Here is a 17,672-nt window from a genome sequence, read left to right as displayed (position 1 = left end):
TGGAATTGGGCTAGGAGGTGTGTTGCTGCAAGAGGGCAAACTAGTTGCTTATTTCAGTGAGAAATTAAGTGGCCCTAGTTTGAACTATTCCACTTATGATAAAGAGCTACTTGCGTTAGTTCAAACGCTTGTGACTTGTCAGCATTATTTGTGGCCTAGAGAATTCATTATTCATTTTGATCATGAATCTTTGAAGCATATTCGAAACCAATCAAATCTGAATCATCAGCATGCTAAATGGGTAGAATTTATTGAGTCTTTTCCCTATGTCATCAAACACAAGAAAGGGAAAGAAAATGTGATTGCTGATGCGCTATCTCGCCGATACACCATGCTCTCTCAGCTTGATTTTAAGATTTTTGGGCTAGAAACTCTAAAGGAGCAGTATGCACTCGATCCTGATTTCAATGACGTGTTACTGAATTGCAAGAATGGGAGACCGTGTGGCAAGTTCTTCATGGACAATGGATTTTTGTTTCGTGCTAACAAGCTGTGCATTCCAGCAAGTTCTGTTCGTCTTTTGTTGTTACAGGAAGCGCATAGAGGTGGACTCATGGGACATTTCGGCGTCAAGAAGACCGAGGACATTCTTGTTGATCATTTCTTTTGGCCAAAGATGCGACGTGATGTGGAGAGGTTTGTTGCTCACTGCTCGACATGTCAACGAGCTAAGTCACGACTCAATCCCCATGGTTTGTACATGTCTCTCCCTGTTCCTTCTATTCCTTGGGAGGATATTTCGATGGACTTTGTCTTAGGATTACCTCGAACCAAGAAGGGAAGGGACAGCATCTTTGTCGTTGTTGACAGATTTTCTAAAATGGCTCACTTCATACCATATCACAAGAGCGATGATGCTACTCACATTGCTGATTTATTCTTCCGTGAAATTGTTTGCTTGCATGGTATGCCCAATACAATAGTTTCAGATCGTGATACAAAATTTCTTAGTCATTTTTGAAGAACTTTGTGGAACAAATTAGGGACTAAATTGCTGTTCAGCACTACATGTCATCCCCAAACCGATGGTCAAATCGAGGTTGTTAATCGAACTTTGTCTACCATACTTAGGGCTACTCTAAAGAAGAATCTAAAAATGTGGGAGGAATGTTTGCCTCATATTGAGTTTGCTTACAATCGTTCTGTCCATTCCTCCACAAAGATGTGCCCTTTCCAATTGTCTATGGTTTTATTCCTCGTGCACCAATTGATTTGATCTCTATTTCATCCTCCGAGGACATGAATTTTGATGCTAACCAACGTGCAGATCTGATATTGAAAATACATGAGCAAACCAAGGAGAATATTGAGTGTATGAATGCAAAGAACAAAATTGCAGGTAGTAAAGGACGACAACATGTTACCTTTCAACCTGGTGACTTGGTTTGGTTACACTTGACGAAGGATCGTTTCCCTGCTTTGCGCAAGTCCAAATTGATGCCGCGTGCTGATGGGCCATTCAAGATACTTGAAAAAATAAATGACAATGCATATAAACTTGACCTTCCTGTAGACTATGGTGTTTCTTCTAGTTTCAATGTTGCAGATTTGAAGCCATATGAAGGTGAGGAAGAGCAGCTTCCGTCGAGGACGACTTCGATTCAAGAAGGGGAGGATGATGAGGACATCACCTCTTTAGTTCCAGCCACATCACCTACTGTTTCCACAACTCCAGAAATGATACAAGGACCGATGACTCGAGCTCATGCACGTGAACTGAACTACGTGATTCTCCTAAGAAATGAAGGTCCAGAACATGGCAACAAATAAAGGGGTGCTGCGCCACCAATCCTTTGGGCTGGGCCCATGTAATAAAGTCATGTTTGAGGCAGTTTAGGAAATGTTAGAAGGAGATTTCTCCCTACCTTTGCTGCTGGCTGAAATCTCCTCCCCCTCCTCCTATTTAGTCCAGGTCAAGCCTCCCTTATGAGGTGGGTTTTCTTTTGTTTAAGTTTAGCCATTGTGCAAACATTGATCTTCAGTTGTGTCCAGCGACCACCTGTAAGACAGCAATTGAGAACCCCATATTCGAGTGATTTCAGTTTGCCTACATCTTGTTCTTGCTTGTTCTTCGATTGCTTGCAGGAATTGAACCTCGTGTTCAGGTTGATCTCGCTATTCCAGCAAGGTCAATAACCATTTGGAGTTGGTTCTGCGATTGCTAAGGCGCCCACGACCTGTTCGTTCGTAGTCGGATCGCGAGAGTCACCACCACTCAATCGATATTTATCCTCTCACTGAAAGATCGGGCACTCCAGGCATATCAAACTTTTCCTACTCAGGACGTCAACCACAATGTTAGCCTTGCCTCGGTGATACTGCATACTTAGATTGTAATCCTTTATCAATTACAACCATCTTTGTTGTCTCATATTTAAATCTGATTGAGTGAATATATACTTAAGGATCTTGTGATCTGCATAGATTTCATACTTATTTTCAATAAGATAGTATCTCCATATCTTAAGTGTATGCACAACTGCTGCTAATTCAAAATCATGGGTTGGATAATTCTACTCATGTTGTTTCAGTTGCCTGGATGCATAAGCCACTATCTTGTCATCTTGTATTAGCACACAACCTAAACTATGGCGTGATGCATCACCATAGACTACGAAGTCTTTTTGAATATCTAGCAACTTTAACACTAGGGCGGTAGTTAATCTCTTCTTGAGTTCTTGGAAGATCTTTTTCACAGGCTTCATTCCACTCAAATTTGGTATCTTTCTGGAGAAGATTGGTCATTTGTGTAACATCCTGAGTTTAAGCATGTTGATTAATAACCAAATTCACTCTAAATTAAAACTTTTTATGATTAGTTAAGTAATTAAAGTCAAGGGAGTATATGTGTATGTATGTATGTGTATACCGGTATGTATACATTCATATGTGTTTAAGGGTGTCAAGTTGTATAGGTATTCCCAAAATGCACTAGAATCAATTTCAAAATAATTTCTGCTTTAAGATGGATCATATGCATTAGTTGAGATTTTTGTGGTTCTTTGTGTGTAGATTTGAAATTGAATGTCTCTCAAATTCAAATCTACTCTTAGATTCTATTCAGCTCAAATCCAATTCAAATTCCTTGATTCAAATCATCTTAGGAAGCTCAAGATTCAAGTTCAAATCATAATTCAAATATATTTATTTGAAATGATCCAAATCCAAATTCAAATTCAAATCTCTCATTTGAATTTAGTTCCAAAAACCAAATTCTTCTTCCTTTTCCTTCCTTCCTCGGGTTGGATCTTCCCTCTCGCACAGCCCAACCAGTCGGCCCGACCTCCTTTCCCCCCTTCTCCACGCGCGCAGGCCACCACAGCCTCGCGCGGCCTAGCTCCCGCATTCATGCCTTGCTCTCGCGCGCGCCGGCATGCCGCCTGCGCTCACCTGTGTGCGATCTGTGCCATACATGTGTCACGCATCCGCGCTCGCCCGCGCCTTCTCCTTCCTCCCTCCAGAGCGATGACGCACCGCACTATCCCGCGCCACCGCAACGGTCGCCTCTCCGAGTCAGCCGTGACACCCCTCCGCTCCTTCGCTCTCTCTCTTCTCTCTTCGCCCATGCTCGCGTCACCCATACCTCTGCACATGTGACTTCTGCGCTCCACTTGCGCATGGACGGCGCAGAGCACGCCCATGCTCCGGGAAACAAGGTGGGCGCCGACCGTCACCTCGCCACTGACGTCCCGTGATGCCAGCAACCCACACCGTCTCTCTCCAGCTCTCCCTCCCCTCTATAAATAGAGCACAACCACTACCTTTCTCTCTCTTTCTCCATGTTGCCTCACCCCGCGTTCTTGCCATCGCCATTGCCGCTGCTGCATCCTCGCCGGCGTCGTCTTGCCGTCGACTTACTACCGAGGAGCCCTAGGAGCTTGACGCCATCCTTGTGCCGCCACCCATCCACCGGACGCCGATGTGAGCCACTCGTGCAACAGAGCTGAGCCGTCTGCCACCGCCTCTTCGATAGACTGCCAGTCGCCGCGACCAACCCGCCATTGTTCGTCCTCCGCTGAGCATTCCTGGCCCCTTTGCACCCTCCTAGATAGCGTGTGGGCGTCCCAGAGCCCTTTGTTGGCTAGTAGTTGCGCGCCATTGTATGATTTGTTTCCGCCACCGTGCAAACCTCATCACCGGCGTGCGTATGTGTCCATGTTGTCGCTAGCCATCGTGTCGTGTTCTCTAGGGTGCCCTGGGCCCCTTTCTCTTGTAGGATTAGCACCTCCCCGTGTAGAGGAGGTGCTATCCAAATTGCACCGCGCCGCTGTCTCTTCTACGGCCATGATCTGGCACCGCATTCGTCGCCGGTCGTCATCGAGATGCTTCCAGCAGAGTCCGCACTCTTTCGTAGAAGCCCGGCGTGCATTTCCCTTCACGAAGCTTTGGCCGGTGAGCTTTTCGTGTGCCCGTGGAATTCTTCGCCGCCGACCACTTCTCCCTCCCCTCCGTCTCTCGCGCGCCCACGCACCTGCGCTCTCACGCGGATTGGACAACGGGTCGTGGCTCGGCCTGGCTTGGCCCAATGGCTGGCTGGCCAACCTAGCCAGCCCAGCCGCCAACAGGCTGCGCCCCATGGGCCAGCCCAGCTTCAGCCTACCTCCGTGGCCCGTTAGCCAATCAGCCCAACCCGAGTGGGCCAAAACAGTGTGGCCCAGTACTCTGTAGTCCAGGCCTGGCCCATCTAAGCCCAGATCCAGCCCAATCCAAGCCCATTTGGCCCAACCAATTATTGTTCATGTGGGCCCAGGCTACTATTAAGTGGGTCCTACCTATGAACAATACTATTTCATAATTTCCAGATTTAATTTCTGATTAAATCTTCTGGGAGGGATAACTTCTCCGTTCTAGCTCTGATTTCGGCGATTCTTTCGTTGAAATTAATCTAAAATCAAGATCTACTTATTTGTCACATTGTTATATCTATTAGGGCTCATTTGGCTTTTCCATTTTGTGTTATTTGATTCTTCTCTAGTAAGAATTGTTATTGATTGTGGTTATAACTACAGAAAAGCACTACTTCTGTGAGTTCCGCGCAGGAAATGTCAGAAGCGTGGAAGACCCCGATTTCAACCAAGACTTCGAGGAAAACTTCGGAGAAGGCAAGTCCTAATTCTTTGATCATATTGAACCTATGTTTTCAAATAAACTACATGATCAACTAAAACTAGACTTATTATCGCATGTGCTATGTATTGCGCTTTTACAAATTACTTGTAATAGTTAATCCCATCAAACACATGCTATGTCTTGAATTTTACCATCCAGAATACATATCACCCTAGAATTACCTATTGTTATCTATATTAACGATGGACGACACCTTGATATCTAGCATGCTTAGGATTGAATACGTTTCGCGGAGACATTGCTTTTAAAATGCATCTCTTCAGAGATGACGATTTAATGTTACTGATATTAACTCATATACTATGAATCCTTGATGGTTGTGAAATCCTTGATGTGGTGTGGGATATGGTGGGTGGTGTATAAAGATGGGTGAAAACTGATTTGGCGTGTAGTCCTTTGAAAGTTGGAGGCTATCTCATACGTTGGGGGTTGAGGTGATACTCATTGCCAACACGAAAGATGCTTGCCCCGACCGTTTAAGGACCGAGTCAATTGCCTCGACATGCCTAGTCACCCCTGTACAACCATGCGTCCTGTATGGGCAAGACTTGATTTCTCCTTCAACGGACTGGGTTGGGCATCATACTAGGAGGCTGAGACCAGCGAGTAGCCAAGGGTCCATCTGTCTCATGGAAAAGCTCGGCAGGAAAGGTGTTTGAAAGGTCTTGGTATGATTTGCTCCTCCGCTGGCTATGGTTGGAGGCTGAGCATATCGCATGGGTAAAGTTGTACAACTTATGCAGAGTGTAAACCTATTCGAATAGCCGTGTCCACAGTCATGGACATGTGAAGCGTGACCCCATTTGACTAGACTTAGGGTGCGTGTGTCTTGATGAGTGCGTGTGTGGACTAGATGTCCGTGAGATAAGGTTTTTGACTCAATCCGCCAAAAGCTGTGTGGTACTAGAGGTACACCAGATGTGATAATAGGGACTGCGGAGTGAGGTGTAGCCCCTCCCAGGACCGAAAACCCCAGATACAATTGGCTACACATTTTGAATTATTAGAACTGTTTTAAAGGCATTAGCTGTTGATATAACTGCATACCTGCATAAAACCGCTTTACGCTAAAACTAAAACTGTAAAGGCTTGTCCTTGAAATTACCCCATTATGTATCTATCAACACTTTGAAAGTAGTATTGGGCTTGCTGAGTACTTTCTGTACTCACTCTTGCTATCATTCAGATGAAGAAGCCGATGCCGACTTCGCTGGAGGTGAAGCTGGGGATGAAGAGTAGTCTCTAGAGTCGCATCCGCACCCTCGCTGCTTGTGGCTTGGGCTTTAATTTTCGTTGTGTATTTTAATGGCCGCTAGGCCAGGCTTGTAATATACGGTATGGGATGTAACCTTTTGTACTCAGAACCTTAATATTTATGTATGAAGTTTGATTGTGATACTACAATTGTTATATTATACGTATCAGCTATGTAATCCAGGGACTGATACATGAGGCATAGGAGATCCGGGTAATGGGGCTCTTACAGGAGTGGTATCAGAGCCATGCTCGGCTGTAGGACATGACCTTAGGATAGACTAGCTCATGTCTGTTTGTTTCCGAAAACTATGTTATCAAAACCTCTTCTGTACTTACCTTCTGTCTTGTTATCTTCGAAAACTTGATTTGCTGGTTCTAAGTTGTCCCTTTTTCCTAGCAGATGGAAGACGAGGATTGAAAGATAGTGTGATGTCTACGAGTAAAGGTCTTCCCCAAGTTGTTGTGGGAAGCTTGTTGCCGCTTGGGGTACACCTGATGCCTAGAGTACACCGGGCTTGAGTACGATGAGAATGGATCCCATAAGTGTCCGGTTCTTCTACAGATCTTCGACTTCCCAAGGCACCCCAGCTGGCGACCGTGGCACGTCAGCACCATCGGAGTATGGTACCCTGACACGTACCAGTTGCTGGCCTACGAGGTACTTCAGCACCTATGTGGGAGGCATTTTCAGAGAGGTTGCACACACTCCCATGAGGCACTTCCAGCTGCCGCTGGCCAGCGAGCTGCTTGGTGTACACGCCTAACCACCATGGAGGATGCAGGACAGGAGGAGGAGGACAACACCACCGTGTCCGTCACAACACAGTACCTCCATGCCTTGGAGCACATGCACAAGACCTATCAGCTATTCCAGGATGCTCGCTATAGGGTAGAGGAGTCCAAGACACGGGAGAGAGCTCTCCGTGTGATGCTAGATCAGACTAGAGTCCAGGCTGCACCTGCAGAGGACACATCGGTAAGGAGCCACGAAGCATGATAGAAGGCAGTGAGAGCCCAGCACACGGATCTCAACCGATAGCATGCCATGAGTGGCTCCCGGACCAGGACGACTGCCAGGAAGAGCACCTTCAGTATTCCCGCGAGTAGGACCTAGCACGTCGTCCTTGCGGGTGTTCCTCTCCTGCCAACACATATAGCAGTAGCTATAGCAGATAGCCGGATTGGACCCTTATCAGTTCCCGCAGCCATTGGAGGTTTAGTGCCTGCCGAGCTGATCCAGGATAGAGATATGATGATACCCACAATGGACTCCGAGGAGGAGGAGGACCCTAGAGAGCGTGAGTTCGTTAGTGACCGCGACGACGACAGTGTCGATAGGACCTACGACCCCGCTTCTACCCCGACACCAGTAGGGACTCTCTCACCTGCTGAGTCAGCTGTTGGCAACACCGCCGATAGGTCCACCGATGACGCCTAAGGACGACACGTCTTGGCTAGTTAGCATTAGGAGTAGATCCTTTTGTAGCTTTTGTTGTAGATAGTCTTATAGCATGATGCTCTGCGAGCATGCTTTTGACGTTGTAGATCGAAAACTTTTGTACTAGTGACCTAGTGGGGATAGTCCTAGGTTTGTTTAATACATGTTGCTTGTACTCTTGTGTGGTGTTGCTTCTTGTTTGTATCTTTGTTTGCGTCATTGCCAAGGATTTTTCTTGTTCCTATCTTGTTTTCCCTCATCTTATAGCTATACCTCAGCTCTTGCTTCCTCTCTTATCTTCAGAGAATAGATGGAATCATCCAGGGAGTCCTCTCACCACCATCAACAACACCAGATCATACCTATCAATGAAGCTCATGGGATGGGATCTCAAGCAGAAAGTACAATAGGGTCTCGAGGAAGGCACTCTAAGGGCCAAGGTACAAGAAAAGACAAGGGTGCTGACTCTCAGCCCAGTCATGAAGTCCATCAGAGCCACCACAGCAGTCAAAGAACCCCACTGCCTCCACCACTAGAGAATGATCTAGTGGCAGTGATGACCAATCAAACTCGCCTACTGAAGGCTATAGCTCAGGCAGGAATCAACAACATAGGTAATGGACCTCAGAACAAGATGGCAGAGTTTAGGAGGATCAGTCCTCCAACCTTTGATAGTACCGACGACCCCTTGGAGGCTGATGACTGACTCCAGCCAATCACTAGGAAGCTCTAGATCATAAACTGTTAGGGCCGAGACAGGGTGAATCTTGCCGCCCACCAACTCACAGGTTCAGCAACCAAATGGTGGGAGAACTATTGCGAAGCATCAATGGATGCCGGTGCCATCACTTGGGAAGAATTCTGCGAAGAATTTAGAAAATACCATGTATCGATAGGGATCACAAGTTCTGTGGCCTAAAGCAAGGGTCAATGACAGTGAACTAGTACATTCGAAAGTTCATTCGCCTTTCCCGCTACACATCGAAAGAGGTGTCAACAGATAAGAAGAAGCAGGATCATTTCAAGAAGGGACTGCAACATAGCTTGTATGTTCAGCTTGTGCCTGTTATCTACCCCGACTTCAATGCCATGATGAACAGGACCCTCCTACTAGAAGAGGCTCGTGCACCCATAGAGGCGGAAAGAAAGAGAAAGTTTGTTGATCAGAAGCAGCAGGGTAGTAGGTCCTAGGGGACCAATTACAATTGAAGGCAGAAAATTCAGTATCCACAGCAGCAAACCATACAATACCCAACTTCGGGGTCCATCTCCCACACAGCGGCATCTACTCATCGCAGTTCCAACTCAAAACAGTCTCAACAGAGCAATGCTCAGACTCCAGTAGCTACACAGAAGACATGCTTCATCTACCATCAGCCAGGACACTACATGAAGGATTTCCCCAATGCCAATCAGAACAATGCCCCAGCTCATTCATCCTAATAGTAGGAGTAGGATGAGGAGGGAATCGATTACCAGGACAATCACGGAACTATGGACAAGGCCGCGTCAACCACATTGATGCTCAGGAAGCCCAGGAAGCACCAGAAGTTGTACTCTTGAGTTCCCCACCAACTCAACCCTTGCAACAGTTTTATTTGATTATAGAGCTTCACATTCGTTTGTTTCTTCAAAGTTTGCTGCACTGCATAAGCTACCTACTGTGATACTTAAGAATTCTAAGCTGGTTCGATCTCCTACGGAAAATATCCAGTGTCGACTAGGATGCCCCCAGGTCAAACTCTGTTTAAGTGGGGTAGAGTTTCTAGCAAACCTAGTAATTCTGAATTCAAATGGAATAGATGTCATCTTGGGAATGGATTGGTTAACCAAGCACAAAAGCAATATAGTATGTGCTAGTAGAAGAGTTACCCTGGTCAATTGTTAAGGAATCAAGGTAGAGTTTGAGCTCAAAGGACCCAAGTCTGACCCAATAGCATGCAATTTGTCTATCCAATCAATAGGGGATGTGCCAGTTATATGTGAATACCTAGATGTATTCCCAGAGGAGTTACCTGGTATGCCACCAGACTGTGACATAGAGTTCGTTATTGATCTCTTACCCGGAACAGCCCCAATTGCCAAAAGACTTTATAGGATGACAGTTAATGAACTAGAATTGCTGAAGGAGCAGATTAGAGAATTGCTAGCAAGTGGTTTTATCAAACCTAGTTCTTCACCTTAGGGATCGCCAGTTCTTTTTGTGGAAAAGAAAGATGGAAGTCAAAGACTATGTGTTGAGCGTTCCTTGAATGAGGTAACCATCAAGAATAAGTATCCACTACCAAGGATCGATGATCTGTTCGATCAACTCAGAGGAGCCAGATATTTCTCAAAGATAGACTTGAGATCAGGATACTATCAAATAAACATCAGGAAAAGTGACATTCAGAAGACTGCCTTTGTAACAAGGTATGGATTATATGAGTTCACAGTCATGTCCTTTGGATTGACAAATGCCCCGCATACTTCATGAATCTGATGAATAAAGCGTTCATGGAGGAACTGGATAACTTTGTGATAGTATTCATTGATGATATTCCCGTCTACTCAAGGAGTGCAGAAGAGCATGAACAACATCTGCGAGTGGCCATGGAAAGGCTAAGAGTACATCAGCTCTACGCCAAATTCAGCAAGTGTGAGTTTTGGCTTCAAGAAGTGGCATTCCTTGAACATGTCCTAACAGAAGAAAGAATATCAGTGGACCCTTCAAAGGTTGAGGCAGTAGTTGACTGGATTCGACCATTTAATGTCTCAGAAATCTGAAGTTTCCTTGGATTGGTAGGTTACTACTGTAAGTTTATTAAGGGCTTCTCGAGGATAGCTAATCCAATAACCAAGCTTCTCCAGAAAGACGCCAAGTTTGAGTGGGATGAAGCCTGCGAGGGGAGTTTTCAAGAGCTCAAGAAGAGACTAACTACAGCCCTAGTGTTGAAATTGCCAGATATCCAGAATGACTTTGTAATATATTGTGATGCCTCACGCCAGGGTTTAGGCTGTGTGCTGATGCAAGATGGTAATATTGTGGCTTATGCATCCAGGCAACTGAAGCCGCATGAAGAGAATTACCCAACTCATGATTTGGAATTAGCAGTAGTGGTACATGCACTTAAGATATAGAGACATTATCTTCTTGAAAATAAGTGCGAGATCTATACGGATCATAAGAGCCTGAAGTATATTTTCACTCAATCAGAGTAGAATCTTAGGCAACGAAGATGGTTAGAGTTAATAAAATGATTACAAACTGAGTATCCAATATCACCAGGTCAAGGCTAATGTTGTGGCTGACGCCCTGAGCAGAAAAGTTTGCAGTCATGACCTGCAAGTGCAGGATTTATGGCCAGAGCTTCTTGCAGAATTGCAGCATCTGAATCTGCACATAACACAAGGATAAGTTCACACTCTAGTGGTACATCCAACACTAGAGTATAAGATTCGTGAGGCCCAGACAAGAGATGAAGAGATTCTTGAAGTGAAGAAGAATCTCGGGTTAAATAAAGCACCCGAATTCAGGGTAGATCAACATGGGACTGTATGGTACAAGGATAGGTTGTGTGTACCAGATCGGGAAAATCTTAGGGAATTGATCAGATGAAGCCCACAACTCTCCCTATTCCATTCATCCTGGGTGCACTAAGATGTTCACGGATTTGAGGATCAAGTATTGGTGGACAAGAATGAAGTTTGATATAGCAGGGTTCGTCGCTCGATGTGACATATGTCAAGGGTTAAAGCAGAACATCAAAGACCAATAGGATTGTTGCAACCGTTACAGGTCTCAACATGGATCTTGATTTCTTACTTCGGAATTTAAAAAATTGCATATTTCCAATTCAAAATTAGAAAAGCTGAATTCCATTTTTAGCATTTTGAGTTTCGAAATCTGAATTTCCGAATTAAATATTCGAAATTTAAATCTTAAATATCGAATTATATACTAAAATTATAATGTTTTCAAGACTTCTAGTTTTTTAATTCAAAATTTTGAAAAAAAAGATGTTTCGAAATATTAATTATAGGATTGAGATTCGAACCAATTCAAGAATCGAAAGAAATCGGGTCGACAATCGTATCTTTGGGCCTGAGTGAACAAGAGCAGCTTTCGGCCCCAACTCCCAAAACCCAAAACCCACTTCGCCGCCGCTTCCCTACCCATCCGTCTCCGTTCATCCGCCTCGCCGGCCGCCGCCGCCTACCGCTTCCAGCTTACCCTCTTTCCCATCCGCTGACCCGCCACCGCAGTAACACCACCACGCGTCTCCGCGGCCAGTACATGCACCAGAGATGCCGCCTTCTCCGACCGCTCTCCTTCCTCCGCCGCGGCATCCACTCCTCCCCCTCTTCCCCGCCCGTCGACGCCGGCACCGACGCCACCCTCCTGGGCCGTCTCACCCGCCTCCTCCTCCTCCACCGCTTCCCCGCCGCCGCCCGCCTGCTCTCCTCCAGCCCCCTCACCCCAGCCCTCCTCCACGCCGCCCTCCGCGGGGTCCGCCTCGACCCCGACGCCGCGCTACACATCTTCCGCCTCTCCCCGTCCCGCCCCTCGCTCCTCGCCCACGCTCAGCTGCTCCACATCCTCTCCCGCGCCCGCCGCTCCGCCGACGCCCGCGCTCTTCTGGCTTCTCTACTCTCCGCACGGCCTCCAACCCCGCCTCTATTCCCCCACCTCGTCGAGGTCTACAAAGACTTCTCCTTCTCCGCAGCCTCCTTCGACCTGCTCTTCCGCGCCCTGGCCAACGCCGGCCAGCTCGCCAGCGCCCTCCAGGTGTTGGACGAAATGCGAAAGCTCGGTTGTCGCCCTACCGTGCGGTCCTGCAACCGCATGCTCAACAGGTTAGTGCAGGCTGGGGACCTGAGCGCCGCGGTGGCCGTGTTCGAGCAGATGCGGCACGCTGGGACACTGCCGGACGAGTTCACGGTGGCGATCATGGCGAAGGCATACTGCAGGGACGGGAGGATGCCACAGGCCGCGGAGTTCGTGGAAGAGATGGATAGGATGGGTGTGGTGGTGAATCTGGTGGCATATCATGCGGTGATGGATGGGTATTGTGGTGTGGGACGGACTGAGGATGCGAGAAGGATGTTGGAGTTGTTAACTAGGAGGGGTTTGTCACCAAATGTGGTGACATATACATTGCTTGTGAAGGGGTACTGTAAGGAGGGGAGGATGGAGGAGGCTGAGAGGGTGGTGAGAGAGATTAGGGAAAATGAGCAGGTTGTGGTTGACGAGGTTGCCTATGGTGCGGTGATCAATGGCTACTGCCAAAGTGGGAGAATGGAGGATGCAGCTAAAGTAAGGAATGAGATGATGGATGCCGGGTTCCAGGTTAATTTATTTGTGTATAACACAATGATTAATGGATATTGCAAGTTGGGGAGAATGCTGGAAGCACATAAGGTTTTGCGTGAAATGGAGGGTGTAGGTTTGAGGCCAGACACATACAGTTACAATAGTCTAGTAGATGGGTACTGCAAAAAGGGTTTGATGAGCAAGGCTTTTGAAATCTGTGATATGATGGTAAGGAATGGATTCACAGTGATGACATTAACATATAATGCACTTTTGAAAGGTTTTTGCTCGCTTGGCTCTATTGATGATGCACTTAGATTGTGGGTCTTGATGTTGAAGAGGGGTGTTGCGCCTAATGAAATTAGCTGTAGCACCTTGATTGATGGTTTCTTCAAGGCAGGTAAGACTGAGCAGGCCTTAAACCTTTGGAAGGAAACCTTAGCAAGGGGATTAGCAAAAAAGGTGAACACATTTAACACAGTTATCAATGGATTGTGTAAGATTGGGAGGATGCCTGAAGCAGAAGAGCTTCTTGACAGGATGGAGGAATGGAGATGTCCTCCTGATAGTTTAACTTACCGAACATTAGTTGATGGCTATTGTAAGATAGGTGACCTGGGTAAAGCTACTCGCGTTATGAGTGAAATGGAACATTTAGGTTTTGCTCCCTCAATCGAATTATTCAATTCTTTGATAACTGGACTCTTCATAGTGAAGCAATTGGGAAAGGTGAATGATATACTCGCCGAAATGAGTACAAGGGGACTTTCTCCTAACACAGTCACATATGGAGCTCTGATAGCTGGATGGTGTAAAGAGGGAGATCTGCACAAAGCCTGTAACCTGTATTTTGAAATGGTTGAGAAAGGCCTGACTCCAAATATTTTTATTTGCAGTGCATTAGTGAGCTGTTTCTATAGGAAGGGGAGGGTCGATGAGGCGAATTTGGTGTTGCAAAAACTTGTAGATACTGACATGGTTCCAGATATCAGTGCAACCAGACTTGACATTGGAAAAGTAGCACATGTTCTTGGTACTGTTGCTGATGGAAATCATCATTCTGCAAAAATCATGTGGAACATTGTTATTTTTGGTCTATGCAAATTGGGAAGGATTGCAGATGCTAGAAATTTGTTCACGGATCTAAAAAGCAAGGGATTTGTTGCTGATAATTTTACTTATTCTAGCCTCATCCATGGTTGTTCTGCTTCAGGGTCTGTTGATGAAGCTTTTAGTCTGAGAGATGCTATGTTAAGTGTTGGCCTCACCCCAGATATCGTAACGTACAATTCTCTCATATATGGCCTCTGCAAATTTGGGGAGCTATCAAGGGCAGTTAATCTTTTCAATAAGTTGCAGTCAAAGGGTATACCCCCTAATGCTATCACCTATAATACACTAATTGATAAACATTGCAAGGATGGTCATATAACTGAAGCCTTTAAGTTAAAACAAAAGATGATAGAGGAAGGTATCCAGCCTACTGTTTTCACCTATTCTATACTGATCCATGGTCTTTGTACTCATGGGTATATGGAAGAAGCAATCAAGCTTCTTGACCAAATGATTGAGAATAATGTAGATCCAAATTATGTTACATATTGGACACTGATTCAAGGTTACATTAGATGTGGCAACATGAAAGAGATTTCGAAGCTTTACGACGAGATGCATATCCGTGGACTTCTCCCTGCCAATTTGGCTAGAGATGTAAAACAAGCATGTTCTGTTGTATACAACCAGAATGGGAAGATATGTCATGAGAAGATGTACAGCCAGTGCTAACGTTAAATGCCTACTTTTCTTTTAGAAGATGCTGATGACTTATGGTTTGCATGAGAAAGAAAATCATAAGGCTCATAACTTGAGATGATTGGTAAGTTATTTTTACCTGGCGTTGTTGTATATCACATCTGTAATTTTAGCATAATTCTGTTATCATTGCTCATATATAAAATAAGGTACTGTTAGAAATTTGTTGAAAAGGTCTTGCCAGCTTCAGAATTCAATGTGAATGAACAAACTTAACAACTTAAGATACGCTACACCTTCTGTTTTTCTCTTCATCCGCTACATGGTTCCTATCTTCCTAGAATAGTGCCCATCTCTTCTTTTTGCAGTTTTCTTTTGTATTATTATTTTCCAGATTTTCAGTAGCATGGATGCCACCTGTCAGTTCTTTCGTCTAATTATTGGTTTTAGTGCTTTTAGTATGGCTTTCTTAGAGGTCCTATTTATACTGATTAACTAATTTGAAGATACAGTTTGTTAAAGGTGAATCTTATTCACTAAATGTTATTAGGGCATCAAGATTCAAGCAGTTCTAGAAGCGCCCGCTTCGTTTGTGGCGCCTTCGGCCACAGATCCTTCTACTCGGATCATCGGTCTACTCTACATCAATTCACCAGTGAACAAACAAGCTAACTTGTTCAATCAAAAAGATGAAGGTAGCACATTTTCTTGTGACAATTAAGAGCCTTTGAAGTGGTATCCATTCTACCCACTTCGTTTCATATCATTTTGGAACTTATTAAAATTAAGATAAAATTATTAGAGGGTAAAGGCACAATTGGTTAATTTGGAAGACCTCAGAAAAATCTTATTGTATCAAGGTCTCATGCCAATTTTCATTTCCTTTTCAGTTCTCATGCTTGTCACAAACTTCACATTTGCAATTTACATATGAATCAGGGTAGAGTGTTCCAGTCAGTTGTGATGAGAAGCTCTTGGAGTCTCTTTCTTCTTGCACTTGAATTTTATGGAATAGAATGCAAGAATAAAACTGCAATATTGTGTCCTGATGGTGTCACACATGCACAGCTGCGAGAAGATCAGAAGTTCAAGTAATACATATGAGACAAATTTAACTTGGCACAAGATTTCGAGTGTACAATAGGTAATTTATAATAAATTTTCTTATATTTTTTATTGTTCAAATTTAAGAACTTTTGTCCTCTGTATTTGCAGTTATGTACCAATGGATCTGTTACATTTCATTATGTTTCGTGCGACGTACATGTTGTAAACGGCTCTTGGTGGATCACTGTCTTTGTTTTGTTGTGAGTAAATTGGTTCTGGAAGACTAGATTGAACTAAAGAACTTCAGCTGAGCACTTCAAAATGATGCATCATGTTGGGAACAATGACATTTTTATTTTAATGGTGAGGATAACCATTTGCTTCATCTTATCCCTGCTTCCCAACTGACCCGGTACTAAAGGCCACTGAGCATTTCATGTTTCAGTTGGGCACTATCTTTTCCATGCATTATAGTAGTTTGTTGTTGAAACCAAATACATACAAGCATAGCCATGTTTATGGTGTTCATGTGAGCTGTAGTTCAACAAATGCAGGATATGATGAATTAATTTTTTATACCAGGCTATGTGTACTTATACAGGATATTTGTTTTGAAATAAGGGTTATCCATGCAAGAAACTACAGGACTCAAAGTTTTTTTCATTTAAAAACATCTCTTGGATTGTTTATTTGAAATATTCATTATGATTAGATCGCATGAAAATGAACTAACAAAATGTTGATATCCCTTTCCAACAGTTTTATGGAGACAAGTGCCAAAGAATTATCATGAGGATGCGCATCAAGAAATAGTTTGATGTTGGTCCATGTCAGATAAAATGTCTTGTGTGCCAAGGTGAGTCCACATGACCCTGATTTGCCCCTTTGCATATCCTCCAATCCGTGCTACTATGCCATGAGCAGTACTACCCCTTGGTGTGGGTAAAGCCATCACACGCCTCTTGGACTGAAAGCTTGTTCTTGAGCTGTGGTGGTAGCCATGGTTGAAGCCCTCATTGGATGTTGGCTTCAAGGTGTCGTGTAGCTTGGGAGAAGGCCAGTTGGATCGAGGCAAGAGTTGATATCAATTGGAAGCTCTTAAAGTGGAGCAGGGAACCGGTGCAGGGTGGTGCAGAACTGGAGGATCACTTCCTGCCATGACATGCCATCTCATAGAGCTGGCACGATCCTACAAATGGCATCCGCTGCACCGCACTGTAGACGGCATGATCTTTGGCTGATGGTGTGGATGAGATGGCACAAGAGGATGACGGCCTTGCCAACGGCAGCGCTGCTAGGGAAATTTCACACAAACACTTTGTTCCTGCCCTAAGCTCTATCATCTTTTGCAGTATGCTCTGCACCATGTAATAGATACCCAAGGTTGTGGTGGAGGGAAATTTGGCAGTAGAAGCGATTCTGTTGGCTCTAATACCAAATGTTACGGTGGCATATCACACATATATGCGAGCTAGTTGAGTCAGGTTATATGAATTTTTGTTTCTCTGTTTTAGATTGAGGTCGAGCAAAGTGTTGCCAAGAATGTGAGAGCCCACCAGTGATGCTGAGCTTTTTTTAAAAAAAAAAGGAACACAAAGTGTTCCATTAACTAAATAAGCTGGGCAAAACACCAGCACACAAGTCTTTTACATAAGTTGGGAACGGGTCAAGCCAAACATGATAACTTTCCCGCTCCATATTGACGCTATAGCAGTAAGACAATGTGCTGAAACATTAACAGTCCTTGGACAGACT

At 44.8% G+C, this 17,672-nt stretch overlaps 1 protein-coding gene across 6 annotated transcripts; it reads left to right on the top strand.

Annotated features, from left to right (window-relative positions):
- Positions 1-11,942: 11,942 nt before the first annotated feature.
- Positions 11,943-17,430, top strand: LOC133885356 (putative pentatricopeptide repeat-containing protein At1g19290). Of its 6 annotated transcripts, XM_062325058.1 has the most exons (5): positions 11,943-14,994; positions 15,421-15,565; positions 15,810-16,014; positions 16,086-16,280; positions 16,677-17,430. In XM_062325058.1, exon 1 carries the CDS (start codon positions 12,102-12,104, stop codon positions 14,901-14,903), a length of 2,802 nt encoding a protein of 933 aa, XP_062181042.1. In that variant the 5' UTR covers positions 11,943-12,101; the 3' UTR covers positions 14,904-14,994; positions 15,421-15,565; positions 15,810-16,014; positions 16,086-16,280; positions 16,677-17,430. The 6 variants fall into 6 exon arrangements, with proteins under 6 accessions (XP_062181042.1, XP_062181045.1, XP_062181041.1 ...); XM_062325061.1 differs by having other exon boundaries at positions 11,943-15,565; positions 15,939-16,014; XM_062325057.1 differs by having other exon boundaries at positions 11,943-15,565.
- Positions 17,431-17,672: the final 242 nt, after the last annotated feature.

Source organism: Phragmites australis, chromosome 11 (genome assembly GCF_958298935.1).
Source record: "Phragmites australis chromosome 11, lpPhrAust1.1, whole genome shotgun sequence".
NCBI classification, from domain to species: Eukaryota; Viridiplantae; Streptophyta; class Magnoliopsida; order Poales; family Poaceae; genus Phragmites; species Phragmites australis.
This window is presented reverse-complemented; position numbering and strand designations above follow the sequence as displayed.

Excerpts from the sequence above, each read along its gene's own strand:
- LOC133885356 (XM_062325058.1), top strand. The coding sequence starts at position 12,102 with ATGCACCAGAGATGCCGCCTTCTCCGACCGCTCTCCTTCCTCCGCCGC.